At 46.5% G+C, this 27,682-nt stretch overlaps 1 protein-coding gene across 1 annotated transcript in view; it reads left to right on the top strand.

Moving 5' to 3' along the window:
- LOC140399459 (membrane-associated guanylate kinase, WW and PDZ domain-containing protein 3-like) overlaps window positions 1-24,239 on the top strand; it is a 259,100-nt gene extending 234,861 nt beyond the window's left edge. The window contains exon 16 of the mRNA XM_072489036.1: window positions 23,074-24,239. Coding sequence (XP_072345137.1) covers window positions 23,074-24,239 — 1,166 coding nt within the window. The remainder of the gene's footprint in view (window positions 1-23,073) is intronic.
- Window positions 24,240-27,682: the final 3,443 nt, after the last annotated feature.

Below are 27,682 nucleotides of genomic sequence, written 5' to 3'. Positions count from 1 at the left end.
TAATCCCTGTGTCCAAACCCAAACTAATCCCAGTGTCCAAACCCAAACTAATCCCAGTGTCCAAACCCAAACTAATCCCAGTGTCTCTCTGTCCAATCCCAAACTAATCCCAATGTCCAAACCCAAACTAATCCCAGTGTCTAAACCCAAACTAATCCCAGTGTCCAATCAAAGCCAAACTAATCCCAGTGTCCAATCAAAGCCAAAATAATCCCAGTGTCCAATCAAACCCAAACTAATGCCAGTGTCCGAACCCAAACTAATCCCAGTGTCCAAACCCAAACTAATCCCAGTGTCCAAACCCAAACTAATCCCAGTGTCCAAACCCAAACTAATCCTAGTTGTCCCATTGTCCAATCCCAAACTAATCACAGTTTCCAATCCCAAACTAATCCCAGTTGTCCCTGTGATGAAACCCAAACAAATTCCAGTGTCCAATCAAATCCAAACTAATCCCAGTGTCCATTCAAACCCAAACTAATCCTAGTGTCCAAACCCAAACAAATCCCAGTGTCCAACCCCAAACTAATCCCAGTGTCCAAACCCAAACTAATCCCACTGTCCAAACCCAAACTAATCCCAGTGTCCAATCAAACCCAAACTAATCCCAGTGTCCAAACCCAAACGAATCCCAGTGTCCAAACCCAAACTAATCCCAGTGTTCAAACCCAAACTAATCCCAGTGTCTCTCTGTCCAATCCCAAACTAATCCCAATGTCCAAACCCAAACTAATCCCAGTGTCTAAACCCAAACTAATCCCAGTGTCCAATCAAAGCCAAACTAATCCCAGTGTCCAATCAAAGCCAAAATAATCCCAGTGTCCAATCAAACCCAAACTAATCCCAGTGTCCAATCAAACCCAAACTAATCCCAGTGTCCAATCAAACCCAAAATAATCCCAGTGTCCAATCAAACCCAAACTAATCCCAGTTGTCCCAGTGTCCAGTCCCAAACTAATTCCAGTGTCCAATCAAACCCAAACTAATCCCAGTGTCCAAACCCAAACTAAACCCAGTGTCCAATCAAACCCAAACTAATCCCAGTGTCCAAACCCAAACTAATCCCAGTGTCCAATCAAACCCAAACTAATCCCAGTGTCCAAACCCAAACTAATCCCAGTGTCCAAACCCAAACTAATCCCAGTGTCCAAACCCAAACTAATCCCAGTGTCCAAACCCAAAATAACCCCAGTGTCCAAGACCAAACTAATCCCAGTGTCCAAACCCAAACTAATCCCAGTGTCCAATCAAACCGAAACTAATCCCTGTGTCCAATCAAACCCAAAATAATCCCAGTGTCCAATCAAACCCAAACTAATCCCAGTTGTCCCAGTGTCCAGTCCCAAACTAATTCCAGTGTCCAATCAAACCCAAACTAATCCCAGTGTCCAAACCCAAACTAAACCCAGTGTCCAATCAAACCCAAACTAATCCCAGTGTCCAAACCCAAACTAATCCCAGTGTCCAATCAAACCCAAACTAATCCCAGTGTCCAAACCCAAACTAATCCCAGTGTCCAAACCCAAAATAATCCCAGGGTCCAATCCCAAACTAATCCCAGTATCCAAACACAAACTAATCCCAGTGTCCAAACCCAAACTATGCCCAGTGTCCAAACCCAAACTAATCCCAGTGTCCAAACCCAAACTAATCCCAGTGTCCAAACCCAAACTAATCCTAGTTGTCCCATTGTCCAATCCCAAACTTATCCCAGTTTCCAATCCCAAACTAATCCCAGTTGTCCCTGTGACAAAACCCAAACTAATCCCAGTGTCCAATCACATCCAAACTAATCCCAGTGTCCATTCAAACCCAAACTAATCCTAGTGTCCAAACCCAAACTAATCCCAGTGTCCAACCCCAAACTAATCCCAGTGTCCAAACCCAAACTAATCCCAGTGTCCAAACCCAAACTAATCCCAGTGTCCAATCCCAAACTAATCCCAGTATCCAAACCCAAACTAATCCCAGTGTCCAAACCCAAACTAATCCCAGTGTCCAAACCCAAACTAATCACAGTGTCCAAACCCAAACTAATCACAGTGTCCAAATCCAAACTAATCCTAGTTGTCCCATTGTCCAATCCCAAACTAATCCCAGTTTCCAATCCCAAACTAATCCCAGTTGTCCCTGTGACAAAACCCAAACTAATCCCAGTGTCCAATCAAATCCAAACTAATCCCGGTGCCCATTCAAACCCAAACTAATCCTAGTGTCCAAACCCAAACTAATCCCAGTGTCCAACCCCAAACTAATCCCAGTGTCCAAACCCAAACTAACCCCACTGTCCAAACCCAAACTAATCCCAGTGTCCAAACCCAAACTAATCCCAGTGTCCAAACCCAAACTAATCCCAGTGTCCAAACCCAAACTAATCCCTGTGTCCAAACCCAAACTAATCCCAGTGTCCAAACCCAAACTAATCCCAGTGTCCAAACCCAAACTAATCCCAGTGTCTCTCTGTCCAATCCCAAACTAATCCCAATGTCCAAACCCAAACTAATCCCAGTGTCTAAACCCAAACTAATCCCAGTGTCCAATCAAAGCCAAACTAATCCCAGTGTCCAATCAAAGCCAAAATAATCCCAGTGTCCAATCAAACCCAAACTAATCCCAGTGTCCGAACCCAAACTAATCCCAGTGTCCAAACCCAAACTAATCCCAGTGTCCAAACCCAAACTAATCACAGTGTCCAAACCCAAACTAATCCTAGTTGTCCCATTGTCCAATCCCAAACTAATCCCAGTTTCCAATCCCAAACTAATCCCAGTTGTCCCTGTGATGAAACCCAAACAAATTCCAGTGTCCAATCAAATCCAAACTAATCCCAGTGTCCATTCAAACGCAAACTAATCCTAGTGTCCAAACCCAAACAAATCCCAGTGTCCAACCCCAAACTAATCCCAGTGTCCAAACCCAAACTAATCCCACTGTCCAAACCCAAACTAATCCCAGTGTCCAATCAAACCCAAACTAATCCCAGTGTCCAAACCCAAACGAATCCCAGTGTCCAAACCCAAACTAATCCCAGTGTTCAAACCCAAACTAATCCCAGTGTCTCTCTGTCCAATCCCAAACTAATCCCAATGTCCAAACCCAAACTAATGCCAGTGTCTAAACCCAAACTAATCCCAGTGTCCAATCAAAGCCAAACTAATCCCAGTGTCCAATCAAAGCCAAAATAATCCCAGTGTCCAATCAAACCCAAACTAATCCCAGTGTCCAATCAAACCCAAACTAATCCCAGTGTCGAATCAAACCCAAACTAATCCCAGTGTCTAAACCCAAACTAATCCCAGTGTCCAATCAAACCCAAACTAATCCCAGTGTCCAAACCAAACTAATACCAGTGTCCAAACCCAAACTAATCCCAGTGTCCAAACCCAAACTAATCCCAGTGTCCAAACCCAAACTAATCCCAGTGTACAAACCCAAACTAATCCCAGTGTCCAATCAAACCCAAACTAGTCCCAGTGTCCAAACCCAAACTAATCCCAGTGTCCAAACCCAAACTAATCCCAGTGTCCAAACCCAAACTAATCCCAGTGTCCAATCAAACCCAAACTAATCCCAGTGTCCAATCAAACCCAAAATAATCCCAGTGTCCAATCAAACCCAAACTAATCCCAATGTCCAAATAAACCCAAACTAATCCCAGTGTCCAAACCCAAACTAATCCCACTGTTCCTGTGTCCAAACCCAAACAAATCCCAGTGTCTCTCTGTCCAATCAAACCCAAATTAATCCCACTGTCCCAATGTCCAAGACTAAACTAAACCCAGTGTCCAAACAAACCCAAAATAATCCCAATGTCCAAACAAACCCAAACTAATCCCAGTGTCCAAACCCAAACTAATCCCACTGTCCCTGTGTCCAAACCCAAACTAATCCCAGTGTCTCTCTGCCCAATCAAACCCAAATTAATCCCACTGTCCCAATGTCCAAGACCAAACTAATCCCAGTGTCCAAGACCAAACTAATCCCAGTGTCCAAACCAAACTAATCCCAGTGTCCAATCAAACCCAAACTAATCCCAGTGTCCAATCAAACCCAAAATAATCCCAGTGTCCAATCAAACCCAAACTAATCCCAGTTGTCCCAGTGTCCAATCCCAAACTAATTCCAGTGTCCAATCAAACCCAAACTAATCCCAGTGTCCAAACCCAAACTAAACCCAGTGTCCAATCAAACCCAAACTAATCCCAGTGTCCAAACCCAAACTAATCCCAGTGTCCAATCAAACCCAAACTAATCCCAGTGTCCAAACCCAAACTAATCCCAGTGTCCAAACCCAAACTAATCCCAGTGTCCAAACCCAACATAATCCCAGTGTCCAATCCCAAACTAATCCCAGTATCCAAACACAAACTAATCCCAGTGTCCAAACCCAAACTAATCCCAGTGTCCAAACCCAAACTAAGCCCAGTGTCCAAACCCAAACTAATCCCAGTGTCCAAACCCAAACTAATCCCAGTGTCCAAACCCAAACTAATCCTAGTTGTCCCATTGTCCAATCCCAAACTTATCCCAGTTTCCAATCCCAAACTAATCCCAGTTGTCCCTGTGACAAATCCCAAACTAATCCCAGTGTCCAATCAAATCCAAACTAATCCCAATGTCCATTCAAACCCAAACTAATCCTAGTGTCCAACCCCAAACTAATCCCAGTGTCCAAACACAAACTAATCCCAGTGTCCAAACCCAAACTAATCCCAGTGTCCAAACCCAAACTAATCCCAGTGTCCAATCCCAAACTAATCCCAGTATCCAAACCCAAACTAATCCCAGTGTCCAAACCCAAACTAATCCCAGTGTCCAAACCCAAACTAATCCCAGTGTCCAAACCCAAACTAATCACAGTGTCCAAACCCAAACTAATCACAGTGTCCAAACCCAAACTAATCCTAGTTGTCCCATTGTCCAATCCCAAACTAATCCCAGTTTCCAATCCCAAACTAATCCCAGTTGTCCCTGTGACAAAACCCAAACTAATCCCACTGTCCAAACCCAAACTAATCCCAGTGTCCAAACCCAATCTAATCCCAGTGTCCAAACCCAAACTAATCCCAGTGTCTCTCTGTCCAATCCCAAACTAATCCAAATGTCCAAACCCAAACTAATCCCAGTGTCTAAACCCAAACTAATCCCAGTGTCCAATCAAAGCCAAACTAATCCCAGTGTCAAATCAAAACCAAAATAATCCCAGTGTCCAATCAAACCGAAACTAATCCCAGTGTCCAAACCCAAACTAATCCCAGTGTCCAAACCCAAACTAATCCCAGTTTCCAGACCCAAACTAATCCTAGTTGTCCCATTGTCCAATCCCAAACTAATCCCAGTTTCCAATCCCAAACTAATCCCAGTTGTCCCTGTGATAAAACCCAAACTAATCCCAGTGTTCAATAAAATCCAAACTAATCCCAGTGTCCATTCAAACCCAAACTAATCCTAGTGTCCAAACCCAAACTAATCCCAGTGTCCAACCCCAAACTAAACCCAGTGTCCAATCAAACCCAAACTAATCCCAGTGTCCAAACCCAAACTAATCCCAGTGTCCAATCAAACCCAAACTAATCCCTGTGTCCAAGACCAAACTAATCCCAGTGTCCAATCAAACCCGAACTAATCCCAGTGTCCAATCAAACCCAAAATAATCCCAGTGTCCAATCAAACCCAAACTAATCCCAGTTGTCCCAGTGTCCAGTCCCAAACTAATTCCAGTGTCCAATCAAACCCAAACTAATCCCAGTGTCCAAGACCAAACTAATCCCAGTGTCCAAACCCAAACTAATCCCAGTGTCCAATCAAACCCAAACTAATCCCTGTGTCCAATCAAACCCAAAATAATCCCAGTGTCCAATCAAACCCAAACTAATCCCAGTTGTCCCAGTGTCCAGTCCCAAACTAATTCCAGTGTCCAATCAAACCCAAACTAATCCCAGTGTCCAAACCCAAACTAAACCCAGTGTCCAATCAAACCCAAACTAATCCCAGTGTCCAACCCCAAACTAATGCCAGTGTCCAATCAAACCCAAACTAATCCCAGTGTCCAAACCCAAACTAATCCCAGTGTCCAAACCCAAAATAATCCCAGTGTCCAAACCCAAAATAATCCCAGTGTCCAATCCCAAACTAATCCCAGTATCCAAACACAAACTAATCCCAGTGTCCAAACCCAAACTAAGCCCAGTGTCCAAACCCAAACTAATCCCAGTGTCCAAACCCAAACTAATCCCAGTGTCCAAACCCAAACTAATCCTAGTTGTCCCATTGTCCAATCCCAAACTTATCCCAATTTCCAACCCCAAACTAATCCCAGTTGTCCCTGTGACAAAACCCAAACTAATCCCAGTGTCCAATCACATCCAAACTAATCCCAGTGTCCATTCAAACCCAAACTAATCCGAGTGTCCAAACCCAAACTAATCCCAGTGTCCAACCCCAAACTAATCCCAGTGTCCAAACACAAACTAATCCCAGTGTCCAAACCCAAACTAATCCCAGTGTCCAAACCCAAACTAATCCCAGTGTCCAATCCCAAACTAATCCCAGTATCCAAACCCAAACTAATCCCAGTGTCCAAACCCAAACTAATCACAGTGTCCAAACCCAAACTAATCACAGTGTCCAAACCCAAACTAATCCTAGTTGTCCCATTGTCCAATCCCAAACTAATCCCAGTTTCCAATCCCAAACTAATCCCAGTTGTCCCTGTGACAAAACCCAAACTAATCCCAGTGTCCAATCAAATCCAAACTAATCCCGGTGCCCATTCAAACCCAAACTAATCCTAGTGTCCAAACCCAAACTAATCCCAGTGTCCAAACCCAAACTAATCCCAGTGTCCAAACCCAACATAATCCCAGTGTCCAATCCCAAACTAATCCCAGTATCCAAACACAAACTAATCCCAGTGTCCAAACCCAAACTAATCCCAGTGTCCAAACCCAAACTAAGCCCAGTGTCCAAACCCAAACTAATCCCAGTGTCCAAACCCAAACTAATCCCAGTGTCCAAACCCAAACTAATCCTAGTTGTCCCATTGTCCAATCCCAAACTTATCCCAGTTTCCAATCCCAAACTAATCCCAGTTGTCCCTGTGACAAACCCCAAACTAATCCCAGTGTCCAATCAAATCCAAACTAATCCCAATGTCCATTCAAACCCAAACTAATCCTAGTGTCCAACCCCAAACTAATCCCAGTGTCCAAACACAAACTAATCCCAGTGTCCAAACCCAAACTAATCCCAGTGTCCAAACCCAAACTAATCCCAGTGTCCAATCCCAAACTAATCCCAGTATCCAAACCCAAACTAATCCCAGTGTCCAAACCCAAACTAATCCCAGTGTCCAAACCCAAACTAATCCCAGTGTCCAAACCCAAACTAATCACAGTGTCCAAACCCAAACTAATCACAGTGTCCAAACCCAAACTAATCCTAGTTGTCCCATTGTCCAATCCCAAACTAATCCCAGTTTCCAATCCCAAACTAATCCCAGTTGTCCCTGTGACAAAACCCAAACTAATCCCACTGTCCAAACCCAAACTAATCCCAGTGTCCAAACCCAATCTAATCCCAGTGTCCAAACCCAAACTAATCCCAGTGTCTCTCTGTCCAATCCCAAACTAATCCAAATGTCCAAACCCAAACTAATCCCAGTGTCTAAACCCAAACTAATCCCAGTGTCCAATCAAAGCCAAACTAATCCCAGTGTCAAATCAAAACCAAAATAATCCCAGTGTCCAATCAAACCGAAACTAATCCCAGTGTCCAAACCCAAACTAATCCCAGTGTCCAAACCCAAACTAATCCCAGTTTCCAGACCCAAACTAATCCTAGTTGTCCCATTGTCCAATCCCAAACTAATCCCAGTTTCCAATCCCAAACTAATCCCAGTTGTCCCTGTGATAAAACCCAAACTAATCCCAGTGTTCAATAAAATCCAAACTAATCCCAGTGTCCATTCAAACCCAAACTAATCCTAGTGTCCAAACCCAAACTAATCCCAGTGTCCAACCCCAAACTAAACCCAGTGTCCAATCAAACCCAAACTAATCCCAGTGTCCAAACCCAAACTAATCCCAGTGTCCAATCAAACCCAAACTAATCCCTGTGTCCAAGACCAAACTAATCCCAGTGTCCAATCAAACCCGAACTAATCCCAGTGTCCAATCAAACCCAAAATAATCCCAGTGTCCAATCAAACCCAAACTAATCCCAGTTGTCCCAGTGTCCAGTCCCAAACTAATTCCAGTGTCCAATCAAACCCAAACTAATCCCAGTGTCCAAACCCAAACTAAACCCAGTGTCCAATCAAACCCAAACTAATCCCAGTGTCCAAACCCAAACTAATCCCAGTGTCCAATCAAACCCAAACTAATCCCAGTGTCCAAACCCAAACTAATCCCAGTGTCCAAACCCAAAATAACCCCAGTGTCCAAGACCAAACTAATCCCAGTGTCCAAACCCAAACTAATCCCAGTGTCCAATCAAACCCAAACTAATCCCTGTGTCCAATCAAACCCAAAATAATCCCAGTGTCCAATCAAACCCAAACTAATCCCAGTTGTCCCAGTGTCCAGTCCCAAACTAATTCCAGTGTCCAATCAAACCCAAACTAATCCCAGCGTCCAAACCCAAACTAAACCCAGTGTCCAATCAAACCCAAACTAATCCCAGTGTCCAACCCCAAACTAATGCCAGTGTCCAATCAAACCCAAACTAATCCCAGTGTCCAAACCCAAACTAATCCCAGTGTCCAAACCCAAAATAATCCCAGTGTCCAAACCCAAAATAATCCCAGTGTCCAATCCCAAACTAATCCCAGTATCCAAACACAAACTAATCCCAGTGTCCAAACCCAAACTAAGCCCAGTGTCCAAACCCAAACTAATCCCAGTGTCCAAACCCAAACTAATCCCAGTGTCCAAACCCAAACTAATCCTAGTTGTCCCATTGTCCAATCCCAAACTTATCCCAATTTCCAATCCCAAACTAATCCCAGTTGTCCCTGTGACAAAACCCAAACTAATCCCAGTGTCCAATCACATCCAAACTAATCCCAGTGTCCATTCAAACCCAAACTAATCCGAGTGTCCAAACCCAAACTAATCCCAGTGTCCAACCCCAAACTAATCCCAGTGTCCAAACACAAACTAATCCCAGTGTCCAAACCCAAACTAATCCCAGTGTCCAAACCCAAACTAATCCCAGTGTCCAATCCCAAACTAATCCCAGTATCCAAACCCAAACTAATCCCAGTGTCCAAACCCAAACTAATCACAGTGTCCAAACCCAAACTAATCACAGTGTCCAAACCCAAACTAATCCTAGTTGTCCCATTGTCCAATCCCAAACTAATCCCAGTTTCCAATCCCAAACTAATCCCAGTTGTCCCTGTGACAAAACCCAAACTAATCCCAGTGTCCAATCAAATCCAAACTAATCCCGGTGCCCATTCAAACCCAAACTAATCCTAGTGTCCAAACCCAAACTAATCCCAGTGTCCAACCCCAAACTAATCCCAGTGTCCAAACCCAAACTAATCCCACTGTCCAAACCCAAACTAATCCCAGTGTCCAATCAAACCCAAACTAATCCCAGTGTCCAAACCCAAACTAATCCCAGTGTCCAAACCCAAACTAATCCCAGTGTCCAAACCCAAACTAATCCCAGTGTCTCTCTGTCCAATCCCAAACTAATCCCAATGTCCAAACCCAAACTAATCCCAGTGTCTCTCTGTCCAATCCCAAACTAATCCCAATGTCCAAACCCAAACTAATCCCAGTGTCTAAACCCAAACTAATCCCAGTGTCCAATCAAAGCCAAACTAATCCCAGTGTCCAATCAAAGCCAAAATAATCCCAGTGTCCAATCAAACCCAAACTAATCCCAGTGTCCAAACCCAAACTAATTCCAGTGTTCAAACCCAAACTAATCCCAGTGTCCAAACCCAAACTAATCACAGTGTCCAAACCCAAACTAATCCTAGTTGTCCCATTGTCCAATCCCAAACTAATCCCAGTTTCCAATCCCAAACTAATCCCAGTTGTCCCTGTGATGAAACCCAAACAAATTCCAGTGTCTAATCAAATCCAAACTAATCCCAGTGTCCATTCAAACCCAAACTAATCCTAGTGTCCAAACCCAAACTAATCCCAGTGTCCAACCCCAAACTAATCCCAGTGTACAAACCCAAACTAATCCCACTGTCCAAACCCAAACTAATCCCAGTGTCCAATCAAACCCAAACTAATCCCAGTGTCCAAACCCAAACGAATCCCAGTGTCCAAACCCAAACTAATCCCAGTGTCCAAACCCAAACTAATCCCAGTGTCTCTCTGTCCAATCCCAAACTAATCCCAATGTCCAAACCCAAACTAATCCCAGTGTCTAAACCCAAACTAATCCCAGTGTCCAATCAAAGCCAAACTAATCCCAGTGTCCAATCAAAGCCAAAATAATCCCAGTGTCCAATCAAACCCAAACTAATCCCAGTGTCCAATCAAACCCAAACTAATCCCAGTGTCGAATCAAACCCAAACTAATCCCAGTGTCTAAACCCAAACTAATCCCAGTGTCCAATCAAACCCAAACTAATCCCAGTGTCCAAACCAAACTAATCCCAGTGTCCAAACCCAAACTAATCCCAGTGTACAAACCCAAACTAATCCCAGTGTACAAACCCAAACTAATCCCAGTGTCCAATCAAACCCAAACTAGTCCCAGTGTCCAAACCCAAACTAGTCCCAGTGTCCAAACCCAAACTAATCCCAGTGTCCAAACCCAAACTAATCCCAGTGTCCAATCAAACCCAAACTAATCCCAGTGTCCAATCAAACCCAAAATAATCCCAGTGTCCAATCAAACCCAAACTAATCCCAATGTCCAAATAAACCCAAACTAATCCCAGTGTCCAAACCCAAACTAATCCCACTGTTCCTGTGTCCAAACCCAAACTAATCCCAGTGTCTCTCTGTCCAATCAAACCCAAATTAATCCCACTGTCCCAATGTCCAAGACTAAACTAAACCCAGTGTCCAAACAAACCCAAACTAATCCCAATGTCCAAACAAACCCAAACTAATCCCAGTGTCCAAACCCAAACTAATCCCACTGTCCCTGTGTCCAAACCCAAACTAATCCCAGTGTCTCTCTGCCCAATCAAACCCAAATTAATCCCACTGTCCCAATGTCCAAGACCAAACTAATCCCAGTGTCCAAGACCAAACTAATCCCAGTGTCCAAACCCAAACTAATCCCAGTGTCCAATCAAACCCAAACTAATCCCAGTGTCCAATCAAACCCAAAATAATCCCAGTGTCCAATCAAACCCAAACGAATCCCAGTTGTCCCAGTGTCCAATCCCAAACTAATTCCAGTGTCCAATCAAACCCAAACTAATCCCAGTGTCCAAACCCAAACTAAACCCAGTGTCCAATCAAACCCAAACTAATCCCAGTGTCCAAACCCAAACTAATCCCAGTGTCCAATCAAACCCAAACTAATCCCAGTGTCCAAACCCAAACTAATCCCAGTGTCCAAACCCAAACTAATCCCAGTGTCCAAACCCAACATAATCCCAGTGTCCAAACCCAAACTAATCCCACTGTTCCTGTGTCCAAACCCAAACTAATCCCAGTGTCTCTCTGTCCAATCAAACCCAAATTAATCCCACTGTCCCAATGTGCAAGACCAAACTAAACCCAGTGTCCAAACAAACCCAAACTAATCCCAATGTCCAAACAAACCCAAACTAATCCCGGTGCCCATTCAAACCCAAACTAATCCTAGTGTCCAAACCCAAACTAATCCCAGTGTCCAAACCCAAACTAATCCCAGTGTCCAAACCCAACATAATCCCAGTGTCCAATCCCAAACTAATCCCAGTATCCAAACACAAACTAATCCCAGTGTCCAAACCCAAACTAATCCCAGTGTCCAAACCCAAACTAAGCCCAGTGTCCAAACCCAAACTAATCCCAGTGTCCAAACCCAAACTAATCCCAGTGTCCAAACCCAAACTAATCCTAGTTGTCCCATTGTCCAATCCCAAACTTATCCCAGTTTCCAATCCCAAACTAATCCCAGTTGTCCCTGTGACAAACCCCAAACTAATCCCAGTGTCCAATCAAATCCAAACTAATCCCAATGTCCATTCAAACCCAAACTAATCCTAGTGTCCAACCCCAAACTAATCCCAGTGTCCAAACACAAACTAATCCCAGTGTCCAAACCCAAACTAATCCCAGTGTCCAAACCCAAACTAATCCCAGTGTCCAATCCCAAACTAATCCCAGTATCCAAACCCAAACTAATCCCAGTGTCCAAACCCAAACTAATCCCAGTGTCCAAACCCAAACTAATCCCAGTGTCCAAACCCAAACTAATCACAGTGTCCAAACCCAAACTAATCACAGTGTCCAAACCCAAACTAATCCTAGTTGTCCCATTGTCCAATCCCAAACTAATCCCAGTTTCCAATCCCAAACTAATCCCAGTTGTCCCTGTGACAAAACCCAAACTAATCCCACTGTCCAAACCCAAACTAATCCCAGTGTCCAAACCCAATCTAATCCCAGTGTCCAAACCCAAACTAATCCCAGTGTCTCTCTGTCCAATCCCAAACTAATCCAAATGTCCAAACCCAAACTAATCCCAGTGTCTAAACCCAAACTAATCCCAGTGTCCAATCAAAGCCAAACTAATCCCAGTGTCAAATCAAAACCAAAATAATCCCAGTGTCCAATCAAACCGAAACTAATCCCAGTGTCCAAACCCAAACTAATCCCAGTGTCCAAACCCAAACTAATCCCAGTTTCCAGACCCAAACTAATCCTAGTTGTCCCATTGTCCAATCCCAAACTAATCCCAGTTTCCAATCCCAAACTAATCCCAGTTGTCCCTGTGATAAAACCCAAACTAATCCCAGTGTTCAATAAAATCCAAACTAATCCCAGTGTCCATTCAAACCCAAACTAATCCTAGTGTCCAAACCCAAACTAATCCCAGTGTCCAACCCCAAACTAAACCCAGTGTCCAATCAAACCCAAACTAATCCCAGTGTCCAAACCCAAACTAATCCCAGTGTCCAATCAAACCCAAACTAATCCCTGTGTCCAAGACCAAACTAATCCCAGTGTCCAATCAAACCCGAACTAATCCCAGTGTCCAATCAAACCCAAAATAATCCCAGTGTCCAATCAAACCCAAACTAATCCCAGTTGTCCCAGTGTCCAGTCCCAAACTAATTCCAGTGTCCAATCAAACCCAAACTAATCCCAGTGTCCAAACCCAAACTAAACCCAGTGTCCAATCAAACCCAAACTAATCCCAGTGTCCAAACCCAAACTAATCCCAGTGTCCAATCAAACCCAAACTAATCCCAGTGTCCAAACCCAAACTAATCCCAGTGTCCAAACCCAAAATAACCCCAGTGTCCAAGACCAAACTAATCCCAGTGTCCAAACCCAAACTAATCCCAGTGTCCAATCAAACCCAAACTAATCCCTGTGTCCAATCAAACCCAAAATAATCCCAGTGTCCAATCAAACCCAAACTAATCCCAGTTGTCCCAGTGTCCAGTCCCAAACTAATTCCAGTGTCCAATCAAACCCAAACTAATCCCAGCGTCCAAACCCAAACTAAACCCAGTGTCCAATCAAACCCAAACTAATCCCAGTGTCCAACCCCAAACTAATGCCAGTGTCCAATCAAACCCAAACTAATCCCAGTGTCCAAACCCAAACTAATCCCAGTGTCCAAACCCAAAATAATCCCAGTGTCCAAACCCAAAATAATCCCAGTGTCCAATCCCAAACTAATCCCAGTATCCAAACACAAACTAATCCCAGTGTCCAAACCCAAACTAAGCCCAGTGTCCAAACCCAAACTAATCCCAGTGTCCAAACCCAAACTAATCCCAGTGTCCAAACCCAAACTAATCCTAGTTGTCCCATTGTCCAATCCCAAACTTATCCCAATTTCCAATCCCAAACTAATCCCAGTTGTCCCTGTGACAAAACCCAAACTAATCCCAGTGTCCAATCACATCCAAACTAATCCCAGTGTCCATTCAAACCCAAACTAATCCGAGTGTCCAAACCCAAACTAATCCCAGTGTCCAACCCCAAACTAATCCCAGTGTCCAAACACAAACTAATCCCAGTGTCCAAACCCAAACTAATCCCAGTGTCCAAACCCAAACTAATCCCAGTGTCCAATCCCAAACTAATCCCAGTATCCAAACCCAAACTAATCCCAGTGTCCAAACCCAAACTAATCACAGTGTCCAAACCCAAACTAATCACAGTGTCCAAACCCAAACTAATCCTAGTTGTCCCATTGTCCAATCCCAAACTAATCCCAGTTTCCAATCCCAAACTAATCCCAGTTGTCCCTGTGACAAAACCCAAACTAATCCCAGTGTCCAATCAAATCCAAACTAATCCCGGTGCCCATTCAAACCCAAACTAATCCTAGTGTCCAAACCCAAACTAATCCCAGTGTCCAACCCCAAACTAATCCCAGTGTCCAAACCCAAACTAATCCCACTGTCCAAACCCAAACTAATCCCAGTGTCCAATCAAACCCAAACTAATCCCAGTGTCCAAACCCAAACTAATCCCAGTGTCCAAACCCAAACTAATCCCAGTGTCCAAACCCAAACTAATCCCAGTGTCTCTCTGTCCAATCCCAAACTAATCCCAATGTCCAAACCCAAACTAATCCCAGTGTCTCTCTGTCCAATCCCAAACTAATCCCAATGTCCAAACCCAAACTAATCCCAGTGTCTAAACCCAAACTAATCCCAGTGTCCAATCAAAGCCAAACTAATCCCAGTGTCCAATCAAAGCCAAAATAATCCCAGTGTCCAATCAAACCCAAACTAATCCCAGTGTCCAAACCCAAACTAATTCCAGTGTTCAAACCCAAACTAATCCCAGTGTCCAAACCCAAACTAATCACAGTGTCCAAACCCAAACTAATCCTAGTTGTCCCATTGTCCAATCCCAAACTAATCCCAGTTTCCAATCCCAAACTAATCCCAGTTGTCCCTGTGATGAAACCCAAACAAATTCCAGTGTCTAATCAAATCCAAACTAATCCCAGTGTCCATTCAAACCCAAACTAATCCTAGTGTCCAAACCCAAACTAATCCCAGTGTCCAACCCCAAACTAATCCCAGTGTACAAACCCAAACTAATCCCACTGTCCAAACCCAAACTAATCCCAGTGTCCAATCAAACCCAAACTAATCCCAGTGTCCAAACCCAAACGAATCCCAGTGTCCAAACCCAAACTAATCCCAGTGTCCAAACCCAAACTAATCCCAGTGTCTCTCTGTCCAATCCCAAACTAATCCCAATGTCCAAACCCAAACTAATCCCAGTGTCTAAACCCAAACTAATCCCAGTGTCCAATCAAAGCCAAACTAATCCCAGTGTCCAATCAAAGCCAAAATAATCCCAGTGTCCAATCAAACCCAAACTAATCCCAGTGTCCAATCAAACCCAAACTAATCCCAGTGTCGAATCAAACCCAAACTAATCCCAGTGTCTAAACCCAAACTAATCCCAGTGTCCAATCAAACCCAAACTAATCCCAGTGTCCAAACCAAACTAATCCCAGTGTCCAAACCCAAACTAATCCCAGTGTACAAACCCAAACTAATCCCAGTGTACAAACCCAAACTAATCCCAGTGTCCAATCAAACCCAAACTAGTCCCAGTGTCCAAACCCAAACTAGTCCCAGTGTCCAAACCCAAACTAATCCCAGTGTCCAAACCCAAACTAATCCCAGTGTCCAATCAAACCCAAACTAATCCCAGTGTCCAATCAAACCCAAAATAATCCCAGTGTCCAATCAAACCCAAACTAATCCCAATGTCCAAATAAACCCAAACTAATCCCAGTGTCCAAACCCAAACTAATCCCACTGTTCCTGTGTCCAAACCCAAACTAATCCCAGTGTCTCTCTGTCCAATCAAACCCAAATTAATCCCACTGTCCCAATGTCCAAGACTAAACTAAACCCAGTGTCCAAACAAACCCAAACTAATCCCAATGTCCAAACAAACCCAAACTAATCCCAGTGTCCAAACCCAAACTAATCCCACTGTCCCTGTGTCCAAACCCAAACTAATCCCAGTGTCTCTCTGCCCAATCAAACCCAAATTAATCCCACTGTCCCAATGTCCAAGACCAAACTAATCCCAGTGTCCAAGACCAAACTAATCCCAGTGTCCAAACCCAAACTAATCCCAGTGTCCAATCAAACCCAAACTAATCCCAGTGTCCAATCAAACCCAAAATAATCCCAGTGTCCAATCAAACCCAAACGAATCCCAGTTGTCCCAGTGTCCAATCCCAAACTAATTCCAGTGTCCAATCAAACCCAAACTAATCCCAGTGTCCAAACCCAAACTAAACCCAGTGTCCAATCAAACCCAAACTAATCCCAGTGTCCAAACCCAAACTAATCCCAGTGTCCAATCAAACCCAAACTAATCCCAGTGTCCAAACCCAAACTAATCCCAGTGTCCAAACCCAAACTAATCCCAGTGTCCAAACCCAACATAATCCCAGTGTCCAAACCCAAACTAATCCCACTGTTCCTGTGTCCAAACCCAAACTAATCCCAGTGTCTCTCTGTCCAATCAAACCCAAATTAATCCCACTGTCCCAATGTCCAAGACCAAACTAATCCCAGTGTCCAAGACCAAACTAATCCCAGTGTCCAAACCCAAACTAATCCCAGTGTCCAATCAAACCCAAACTAATCCCAGTTTCCAATCAAACCCAAAATAATCCCAGCGTCCAATCAAACCCAAACTAATCCCAGTGTCCAAACCCAAACTAAACCCAGTGTCCAATCAAACCCAAACTAATCCCAGTGTCCAAACACAAACTAATCCCAGTGTCCAATCAAACCCAAACTAATCCCAGTGTCCAAACCCAAACTAATCCCAGTGTCCAAACCCAAAAAAATCCCAGTGTCCAATCCCAAACTAATCCCAGTATCCAAACACAAACTAATCCCAGTGTCCAAACCCAAACTAAGCCCAGTGTCCAAACCCAAACTAATCCCAGTGTCCAAACCCAAACTAATCCCAGTGTCCAAACCCAAACTAATCCCAGTGTCCAATCCCAAACTATTCCCAGTATTCAAACCCAAACTAATCCCAGTGTCCAAATCCAAACTAATCCCAGTGTCCAAACCCAAACTAATCACAGTGTCCAAACCCAAACTAATCACAGTGTCCAAACCCAAACTAATCCTAGTTGTTCCATTGTCCAATCTCAAACTAATCCCAGTTTCCAATCCCAAACTAATCCCAGTTGTCCCTGTGACAAAACCCAAACTAATCCCAGTGTCCAATCAAATCCAAACTAATCCCAGTGCCCATTCAAACCCAAACTAATCCAAGTGTCCAAACCCAAACTAATCCCAGTGTCCAACCCCAAACTAATCCCAATGTCCAAACCCAAACTAATCCCACTGTCCAAACCCAAACTAATCCCAGTGTCCAATCAAACCCAAACTAATCCCAGTGTCCAAACCCAAACTAATCCCAGTGTACAAACCCAAACTAATCCCAGTGTCCAAACCCAAACTAATCCCAGTGTCTCTCTGTCCAATCCCAAACTAATCCCAATGTCCAAACCCAAACTAATCCCAGTGTCTAAACCCAAACTAATCCCAGTGTCCAATCAAAGCCAAAATAATCCCAGTGTCCAATCAAACCCAAACTAATCCCAGTGTCCAAACCCAAACTAATCCCAGTGTCCAAACCCAAACTAATCCCAGTGTCCAAACCCAAACTAATCCTAGTTGTCCCATTGTCCAATCCCAAACTAATCCCAGTTTCCAATCCCAAACTAATCCCAGTTGTCCCTGTGATAAAACCCAAACTAATCCCAGTGTCCAATCAAATCCAAACTAATCCCAGTGTCCATTCAAACCCAAAATAATCCTAGTGTCCAAACCCAAACTAATCCCAGTGTCCAACCCCAAACTAATCCCAGTGTCCAATCAAACCCAAACTAATCCCAGTGTCCAAACCCAAACGAATCCCAGTGTCCAAACCTAAACGAATCCCAGTGTCCAAACCCAAACTAATCCCAGTGTCCAAACCCAAACTAATCCCAGTGTCCAATCAAAGCCAAACTAATCCCAGTGTCCAATCAAAGCCAAAATAATCCCAGTGTCCAATCAAACCCAAACTAATCCCAGTGTCCAATCAAACCCAAACTAATCCCAGTGTCCAAACAAACCCAAACTAATCCCAGTGTCCAAACCCAAATTAATCCCACTGTCCCAATGTCCAAACCCAAACTAATCCCAGTGTCCAATCAAACCCAAACTAATCCCAGTGTCCAAACCCAAACTAATCACAGTGTCCAAACCCAAACTAATCCCAGTGTCTAAACCCAAACTAATCCCAGTGTCCAAACCCAAACTAATCCCAATATCCCTGTCCCTCTGTCCAATCAAACCCAAACTAATCCCAGTGTCCTAACCCAAACTAATTCCAGTGTCCAATCAAACCCAAACTAATCCAAGTGTCCAAACCCAAACTAATCCCAGTGTCCAAACCCAAACTAATCCCAGTGTCCAAACCCAAACTAATCCCAGTGTCCAATCAAACCCAAACTAATCCCAGTGTCCAATCCCAAACTAATCCCAGTGTCCAATCAAACTCAAACGAATTCCACTCTCTCCCCATAACCCAATATCAATCCTGCTCTCCTATTGCCCTGTATCAGACCCCAAATTACTTTCACTGCTCCACTCTTACCATAGCCAAACTACTCCCACTGCCCCATTCTCCCCATACCCCTGTATTAACACCGTCAATCCCAATCTACTCCCACTACAACAAACTTTCCCCATAGCGTTGGTCAAGCCCAAACGAATCCCTCTGCACCACTCTCACCCCATAACCCAGTGTCAATCCCCAAACTATTCCCACTGCGCAACTCTCTCCCCATAGCCCTGTATAAATCCCCAATTAATCCCACTGCCCATGCTCTCTCCCCATATCCCTGTATAAATTCCCAAGCTAAAGACACTGACACGCCTTGTTAGCTTTTGCTTGTTCTTGCTCTGTGGTCACTCATTGTGTGCTGTATTTACTCCAATTATCAAATAGTACTGCTTGATTTTGCCTTCAGGGCAGAATTTGGGCGTTTACATTTCTGCTTGTTCAGACCGTACCGAGCACACGGATGAGCAGCTGTAATATAGTAACCTCGAGAAACAGAGAGAAATGCGTGGAGTGAAATAATCAGACTAGATACAGAGTAAAGCTCCCTCTAAACTGTCCCCATCAAACACTCTCGTGACTGGCAGAGCACGGAGTTAGATACAGAGTAAATCTCCCTCTACATTGTCCCCATAAAACACTCCCAGGACAGGGACAGCACAGGGTTAGATACAGAGTAAAGCTCCCTCCACACTGTCCCCATCAAACACTCCCAGGACAGGTACAGCACGCGGTTAGATACAGAGTAAAGCTACCTCTACACTCTCCCCATCAAACACTCCCAGGCCAGGTACAGCACGGGGTTGGATACAGAGTAAAGCTCCCTCTACACTGTCCCTATCAAACACTCCCAGGCCAGGGACAGCACGGGGTTAGATACAGAGTAAAGCTGCCTCTACACTGTCCCCATCAAACACTCCCGGGACAGGTACAGCACGGGGTTAGATACAGAGTAAAGCTCCCTCTACACTCTCCCCATCAAACACTCCCAGGCCAGGTACAGCACGGGGTTGGATACAGAGTAAAGCTCCCTCTACACTGTCCATATCAAACACTCCCAGGCCAGGGACAGCACGGGGTTAGACACAGAGTAAAGCTGCCTCTACACTGTCCCCATCAAACACTCCCGGGACAGGTACAGCACGGGGTTAGATACAGAGTAAAGCTCCCTCCACACTGTCCCCATCAAACACTCCCAGGACAGGGACAGCACAGGGTTAAATACAGAGTAAAGCTCCCTCTACACTCTCCCCATCAAACACTCCCAGGACAGGAACAACATGGGGTTAGATACAGAGTAAAACTCCTTCTACATTGTCCCCATCGAACAATCATTGGATGGGTGCAGAACTGGATTAGATACAGAGTAAAGCTCCCACTACACTTCCCCATCAAACTCTCCCATTACAGTTACAGCATGGGGGTAGATACAGAGTCAGTCTCCCCTATAATGTCCCCATCAGACAGTCCCAGTGTCAGGTACAGCACGGAATTACCTACAGAGTAAAGATCTACTCTGTCCCCATCAAACACTCCAAAGGGTGGGGTTAGACACAGACAAAATCTCCCTCCACACTGTCATAAGAACATAAGAACTAGGAGCAGGAGTAGGCCATCTGGTCCCTCAAGCCTGCTCCACCATTCAATGAGATCATGGCTGATCTTTTGTGGACTCAGCTCCACTTTCCGGCCCGAACACCATAACCCTTAATCCCTTTATTCTTCAAAAAACTATCTATCTTTATCTTAAAAACATTTAATGAAGGAGCCTCTACTGCTTCACTGGGCAAGGAATTCCATAGATTCACAACCCTTTGGGTGAAGAAGTTCCTCCTAAACTCAGTCCTAAATCAACTTCCCCTTATTTTGAGGCTATGCCCCCTAGTTCTGCTTTCACCCGCCAGTGGAAACAACCTGCCCGCATCTATCCTATCTATTCCCTTCATAATCTTATATGTTTCTATAAGATCCCCCCTCATCCTTCTAAATTCCAACAAGTACAGTCCCAGTCTACTCAACCTCTCCTCGTAATCCAACCCCTTCAGCTCTGGGATTAACCTAGTGAATCTCCTCTGCACACCCTCCAGTGCCAGCACGTCCTTTCTCAAGTAAGGAGACCAAAACTGAACACAATACTCCAGATGTGACCTTATACAATTGCAGCAGAACCTCCCTAGTCTTAAACTCCATCCCTCTCGCAATGAAGGACAAAATTCCATTTGCCTTCTTAATCATCTGTTAAACCAACTTTCTGCGACTCATGCACTAGCACACCCAGGTCTCTCTGCACAGCAGCATGTTTTAATATTTTATCATTTAAATAATAATCCCTTTTGCTGTTATTCCTACCAAAATGGTTAACCTCACATTTGTCAACATTGTATTCCATCTGCCAGACCCTAGCCCATTCACTTAGCCTATCCAAATCCCTCTGCAGACTTCCAGTATCCTCTGCACTTTTTGCTTTACCACTTATCTTAGTGTCGTCTGCAAACTTGGACACATTGCCCTTGGTCCCCAACTCCAAATCATCTATGTAAATTGTGAACAGTTGTGGGCCCAACACTGATCCCTGAGGGACACCACCAGCTACTGATTGCCAACCAGAGAAACACCCATTAATCCCCACTCTTTGCTTTCTATTAATTAACCAATCCTCTATCTATGCTACTACTTTCCCCTTAATGCCATGCATCTTTATCTTATGCAACAACCTTTTGTGTGGCACCTTGTCAAAGGCTTTCTGGAAATCCAGATATACCACATCCATTGGCTCCCCGTTATCTACCGCACTGTTAATGTCCTCAAATAATTCCACTAAATTAGTTAGGCACGACCTGCCCTTTATGAACCCATGCTGCGTCTGTCCAATGGGACAATTTCCATCCAGATGCCTCGCTATTTCTTCCTTGATGATAGATTCCAGCATCTTCCCTACTACCGAAGTTAAGCTCACTGGCCTATAATTACCCGCTTTCTGCCTACCTCCTTTTTTAAACAGTGGTGTCACGTTTGCTAATTTCCAATCCGCCGGGACCACCCCAGCCCATCAAACACTCCCAGAACCGGGGATCGATACAAAATAGAGCTCGACACTGTCCCCATTGAACACTCCCAGGACAGGTAGTCACAGGGTTAGATACAGAGTAAAGCTCCCTCTACAGTGTCCCCATCAAACACTCCCAGGACAGGTACAGCACGGGGTTAGATACAGAGTAAACCTCCCTCTACACTGTCCCCATCAAACACTCCCAGGACAGGTACAGCACGGGGTTATATACAGAATAAAGCTCCCTCCACACTGTCCCCATCAAACACTCCCAGGACAGGTACAGCAAGGGGTTAGATACAGAGTAAAGCTCCCTCGACACTGTCCTCATCAAACACTCCCAGGACAGGTACAGAACGGGGTTAGATACAGAGTAAAGCTCCTTCTACACTGTCCCCCTCAAACACTCCCAGGACAGGTACAGCACGGGGTTAGATACAGAGTAAAGCTCCCTCTGCACTGTCCCCATCAAACATTCCCAGGACAGGTACAACACGGGGTTAGATACAGAGTAAAGCTCTCACTACACTGTCCTCATGAAACACTCCCAGGACAGGTACAGCACGGAGTTAGATACAGAGTAAAGCTCCCTCTACACTGTCCCCATCAAACACTCCCAGGACAGGTACAGCACGGGGTTGGATATAGAGTAAAGCTCCTTCTACACTGTCCCCATCAAACACTCCCAGAACAGGTACAACACGGGGTTAGATACAGAGTAAAGCTCTCACTACACTGTCCTCATGAAACACTCCCAGGACAGGTACAGCACGGAGTTAGATACAGAGTAAAGCTCCCTCTACACTGTCCCCATCAAACACTCCCAGGACAGGTACAGCACGGGGTTGGATATAGAGTAAAGCTCCTTCTACACTGTCCCCATCAAACACTCCCAGAACAGGTACAACACTGGGTTAGATACAGAGTAAAGCTCTCACTACACTGTCCTCATGAAACACTCCCAGGACAGGTACAGCATGGGGTTAGTTACAGAGTAAAGCTCCTTCTACACTGTCCCCATCAAACACTCCCAGGACAGATACAGCACAGGGTTAGCACAGGGATAGATACAGAGTAAAGCTCCCTCTATGCTGACCCCATCAATACAGGTAGCACGCTGTTTGATACAGAGTAAAACTCCATCTACACTCTCCCCATCAGACACTCCCTGGAAAGCTACTGCAATACTGGTACTCTGTGCTTTTCTAAGTAAATTTTGGGCTAATATAACCTGAGCCTTTTGTATCTTCACAGGTCCTAATGTCGCAGGAGTGGCGGAGCTCACAGGAGTCACATTGCTTCCACACCGTCGTCTGTCTACGTCCCAAATCCCCAGGGGCCAGAGTGAGTCCCTCTCTCGTGAGACACAGGGTAGCCTGGAGCCTGAGTCCCACTATGCCACTGCGTTGCTCTCCTCTGAGCCAGCACCTCCTGGGATGATGGGTGAGCTGGCTGAGGTGATTGAGGTCAAGGCCCGAGGTAATAGGGCATCAAGGACCTGGAAAGAATACCTGGGCAGCCAACCCAACACAAAAAAACACCGGGGAGGCAATCGGCTGGGCAAAGGACAGTACGATGAGAAAGGGCCTGAAGCCCTCCGTGACCCAGGATCTCAGGCTGTTCATGATCACGCGAGGCCCCAGGCTCTCCTCAAGGCTTGGCCCCAGGCTCTCCATGACCACACCAGGCCCCATGCTCTCCATGACCACACTGAGCCCCAGGCTTTCCTCATTACTGTGCCCCAGGCTCTCCATGACCACACCAGGCCCCAGGCTCTCCATGACCACACTGAGCCCCAGGCTTTCCTCATTACTGTGCCCCAGGCTCTCCATGACCACACAAGGCCACAGGCTCTCCTCGACCACACAAGGCCCCAGGCTCTCGTCGACCACACAAGGCCACAGGCTCTCCTCGACCACACAAGGCCCCAGGCTCTCCTCGACCACACAAGGCCCCAGGCTCTCCTCGACCACACAAGGCCCCAGGCTCTCCTCGACCACACTAAGCTCCAGGCAATTCCGGACACTGGTCAACATGGCGAGGGGAGCAGTGAGACAGATTGGGAGGATGAGGAGACTGATTCGGGGGATGGGGAGACTGATTCGGGGGATGGGGAGACTGATTCGGGGGATGGGGAGACTGATTTGGGGGGTGGGGAGGCCTCCCCTAGTCAGCAGGGCTTGTCCAGTGGCAACTTCGATGAGCAAAGGCAAATGAGCTCGATGATCGGGAGGGGTCTGGACTTCGCTGGCGGGGTCCTGCGGTCAGGCCAGAGGGCGGCTGAAGAAAAGTACTGTGCTCAGTGTGGCAGCCGGAGGGAGTGCGGGGACAGAAGGCGGGGCAGGCTGCGAGGCATCCTGGCACCTGGGCCCTGGCTAGTGCCAGGTAGAGGGAAGCTTCTGGAAATTATAGACAGGTAGCAGACAGGAGGTGAAAGTTAGCAGGGGGAAGGGGTGGCCATGATCAGAAAAGAACACTGCTGGGAGAGGATGTTTCACTTGCTGGGAGAACCAATGCGTCTGCGACTGGATACCCATCAGGATAAGGCTATTCGGGAGGGCAGCAAGGGGTCAGTGGGACTGGGAGGAGGGTAAAGGGGAGATGAGTAATCTTCACACTTAGTCTCATTCTTGCCTCTGTCAGACGTCTTTGAGTTCGAACCCCAGAACTTTGTGCCATTATCGAGTGAGCACTGCACTCTCGGAGGGTCAGTGCTGAGGGTGTGCCGCACTATCAGGGTCAGTGCTGAGAGATCACTGTATTGTAGGAGGGTTAGTACTGAGGGAACTCCGCACTGCCAGAGGGCCAGTACTGAGTGAGCACTGCACTCTCGGAGGGTCAGTGCTGAGGGTGTGCCGCACTATCAGGGTCAGTGCTGAGAGATCACTGTATTGTAGGAGGGTTAGTACTGAGGGAACTCCGCACTGCCGGAGGGCCAGTACTGAGTGAGCACTGCACTCTCGGAGGGTCAGTGCTGAGGGTGTGCCGCACTATCAGGGTCAGTGCTGAGAGATCACTGTACTGTGGGAGGGTTAGTACTGAGGGAACTCCGCACTGCCAGAGGGCCAGTACTGAGTGAGCACTGCACTCTCGGAGGGTCAGTGCTGAGGGTGTGCCGCACTATCAGGGTCAGTGCTGAGAAAGCACTGTATTGTAGGAATGTTAGTACTGAGGGAACTCCGCACTGCCAGAGGGCCAGTACTGTGGGAGTGCTGCACAGCCGGAGGGCCACTACTGAGGGAGCACTGCACTGTCGGGTCAGTACTGAAGGAGCTCCGCACTGCAGGAGAGTCAGTACTGAGGGAGCGCCGCACTGCCGGGCAGTCTGTAACAGGGAGCTCCGCACTGCCGGCGGGCCACTACTGAGGGAGCGCTGCACTGTCGGGTCAGTACTGAGGGAGCTCAGCACTGCCGGAGAGTCAGTACTGAGGGAGCTCAGCACTGTCGGAGAGTCAGTACTGAGGGAGCGCAGCACTGTCGGTGGGTTAGTACTGAAGGAGCTCTGCACTGCCGGGGAGTCTGTAACCGGAGCGCCGAGTGAGTGCTGCACTGTCGGAGGGTCAGTACTGAGGGAGTATTGCACTGTCGGAGGGTCAGTACTGAGGGAGTATTGCAACTGTCGAAGGGTCAGTACTGAGGGAGTGCTGCACTGTCGGAGGGTCAGTACTGAGGGAGTATTGCAACTGTCGAAGGGTCAGTAATGAGGGAGCGTTGCACTGTCAGAGGATCAATACTGAGGGAGCATTGCACTGTAGGAGGTTCAGTACTGTGGGAGCGTCACACTGTCGGAGGGTCAGTACTGAGGGAGTGCTGCACTGTCGGAGGGTCAGTACTGAGGGAGTGCTGCACTGTCGGAGGGTCAGTACTGAGGGAGTATTGCAACTGTCGAAGGGTCAGTACTGAGGGAGCGCCGCACTGTCGGAGGGTCAGTACAGAGGGAGTATTGCAACTGTCGAAGGGTCAGAACTGAGGGAGCGTTGCACTGTCGGAGGGTCAGTACTGAGTGAGTGCTGCACTGTCGGAGGATCAGTACTGAGGGAGCGTTGCACTGTCAGAGGGTCAGTGCTGAGGGAGCGCTGCACTGTCGGAGGGTCAGTACTGAGGGAGCGTTGCATTGTCGGAGGATCAGTACTGAGGGAGTGCTGCACTGTCGGAGGGTCAGTACTGAGGGAGCGTTGCACTGTCAGTACTAATCCTCCTACCCAAGCCCACACCTCCACCCTATCCCCATAACCCAGTAACCCCACTCAGCACTAAGGGCTAATTTGGACACGAAGGGCAATTTATCATGGCCAATCCACCTAACCTGCACATCTTTGGACTGTGGGAGGAAACCGGAGCACCCGGAGGAAACCCACGCACACACGGGGAGGATGTGCAGACTCTGCACAGACAGTGACCCAAGCCGGAATCGAACCTGGGACCCTGGAGCTGTGAAGCAATTGTGCTATCCACAATGCTACCATGCTGCCCTGAGGGAGTGCTGCACTGTCGGAGGGTCAGTACTGAGGTATCTTTGCACTTTTGGGAGGATCAGTACTGAGGTTAGGGGGTGCCGCAGTGTATGAGGGTCAGTAATGAGGGAGCAGCGCACTGGGCAAGCCATCCTCTCTGGTTGGCTATCCTCTCCCGTATACCACTGTCAGGGACCCTCTCTTGAATGGTGAGTGGGTGGGTTGAGTGTCGTAGTGTCTGAAAGCCTGGGGAAGGTATTGATTCCTTACGCAATGTCACTGAATAAGAGGAGGCGGATCATTTACCTCATTGCTGATTGTGGGATCTTGCTGAGCTCAAATCTGGCTGAGCTAAACCACATTTCTACAGTATCTGCTCTTCACCAAATTTCTTCACTCCATGTGAGGTGGACTGGGCCGTCCGTCAGTGGCATTTGGCCTCAGAGTAAATGCACATCTTTTTAAATGGAGGATATCATTATGGATTTGTAAAAAGTGAATATTTTAATGAAATTTTAAGCTACTTGTATAAATTATGTGCCAGCAATTAATAAAGAGACAAACTAACGAATATGTGGTGTCACTCATTTTGGTCACGTGACTGAAAGCGATCTTGTCAGGATAACTCTGTTTCGCCTGCACCCTTTTTTTCCCCTGATCGTATCTCTCCCGTATACCACTGTTTTCCCACTCAAACTCCTCCTGCTCCCCTGCCCTCCCAACACTTCACTCACTCCGCTGTCCGTTTACCCAAGGTGTTTCCAGCACTAACTCTGACCTTCCCCTACCCCTGTATCTCTGCTGACCCCCTCAGCTCTCTTCATCTCACTGCCCCCTTCCCATCACCTTTACCATTATTCACTGTGCTTTACCCCTGAACCTCCTCCCACATTCCCGGCCAAAAGACTGCATTCAAACTCGCGCCTCTGTGCCCTCGACCCCCTGCTCACCGTCCTCCCTGGTTTCCTCACATGCTAACTTTGTTCGACTGGGTCTGAGGCAGATGGTGAGGGAACCTACAAGAGGGAACAACAGACTCAATCTCGTCCTCGCCAACCTGCCTGTCGGAATGTGTGTGTCCATGACAGTATCGGCCGGAGTGTATCTGTCCATGGCTGCATCGGCCGGCGTGTATCTGTCCATGGCTGTATCGGCCGGAGTGTTTCTGTCCATGGCTTTATCGGCCGGAGTGTATCTGTACATGGCTGTATCGGCCGGAGTCTATCTGTCCATGGCTGTATCGGCCGGAGTCTATCTGTCCATGGCTGTATCGGCCGGAGTGTATCTGTACATGGCTGTATCGGCCGGAGTGTTTCTGTCCATGGCTGTATCGGCCGGAGTGTTTCTGTCCATGGCTGTATCGGCCGGAGTGTTTCTGTCCATGGCAGTATCGGCCGGAGTGTTTCTGT

This window comes from Scyliorhinus torazame, chromosome 22, assembly GCF_047496885.1.
Source record: "Scyliorhinus torazame isolate Kashiwa2021f chromosome 22, sScyTor2.1, whole genome shotgun sequence".
NCBI classification, from domain to species: domain Eukaryota; kingdom Metazoa; phylum Chordata; class Chondrichthyes; order Carcharhiniformes; family Scyliorhinidae; genus Scyliorhinus; species Scyliorhinus torazame.
Note: the sequence above shows the minus strand (reverse complement) of the source record. Positions and strands in the feature narration are given on the sequence as shown.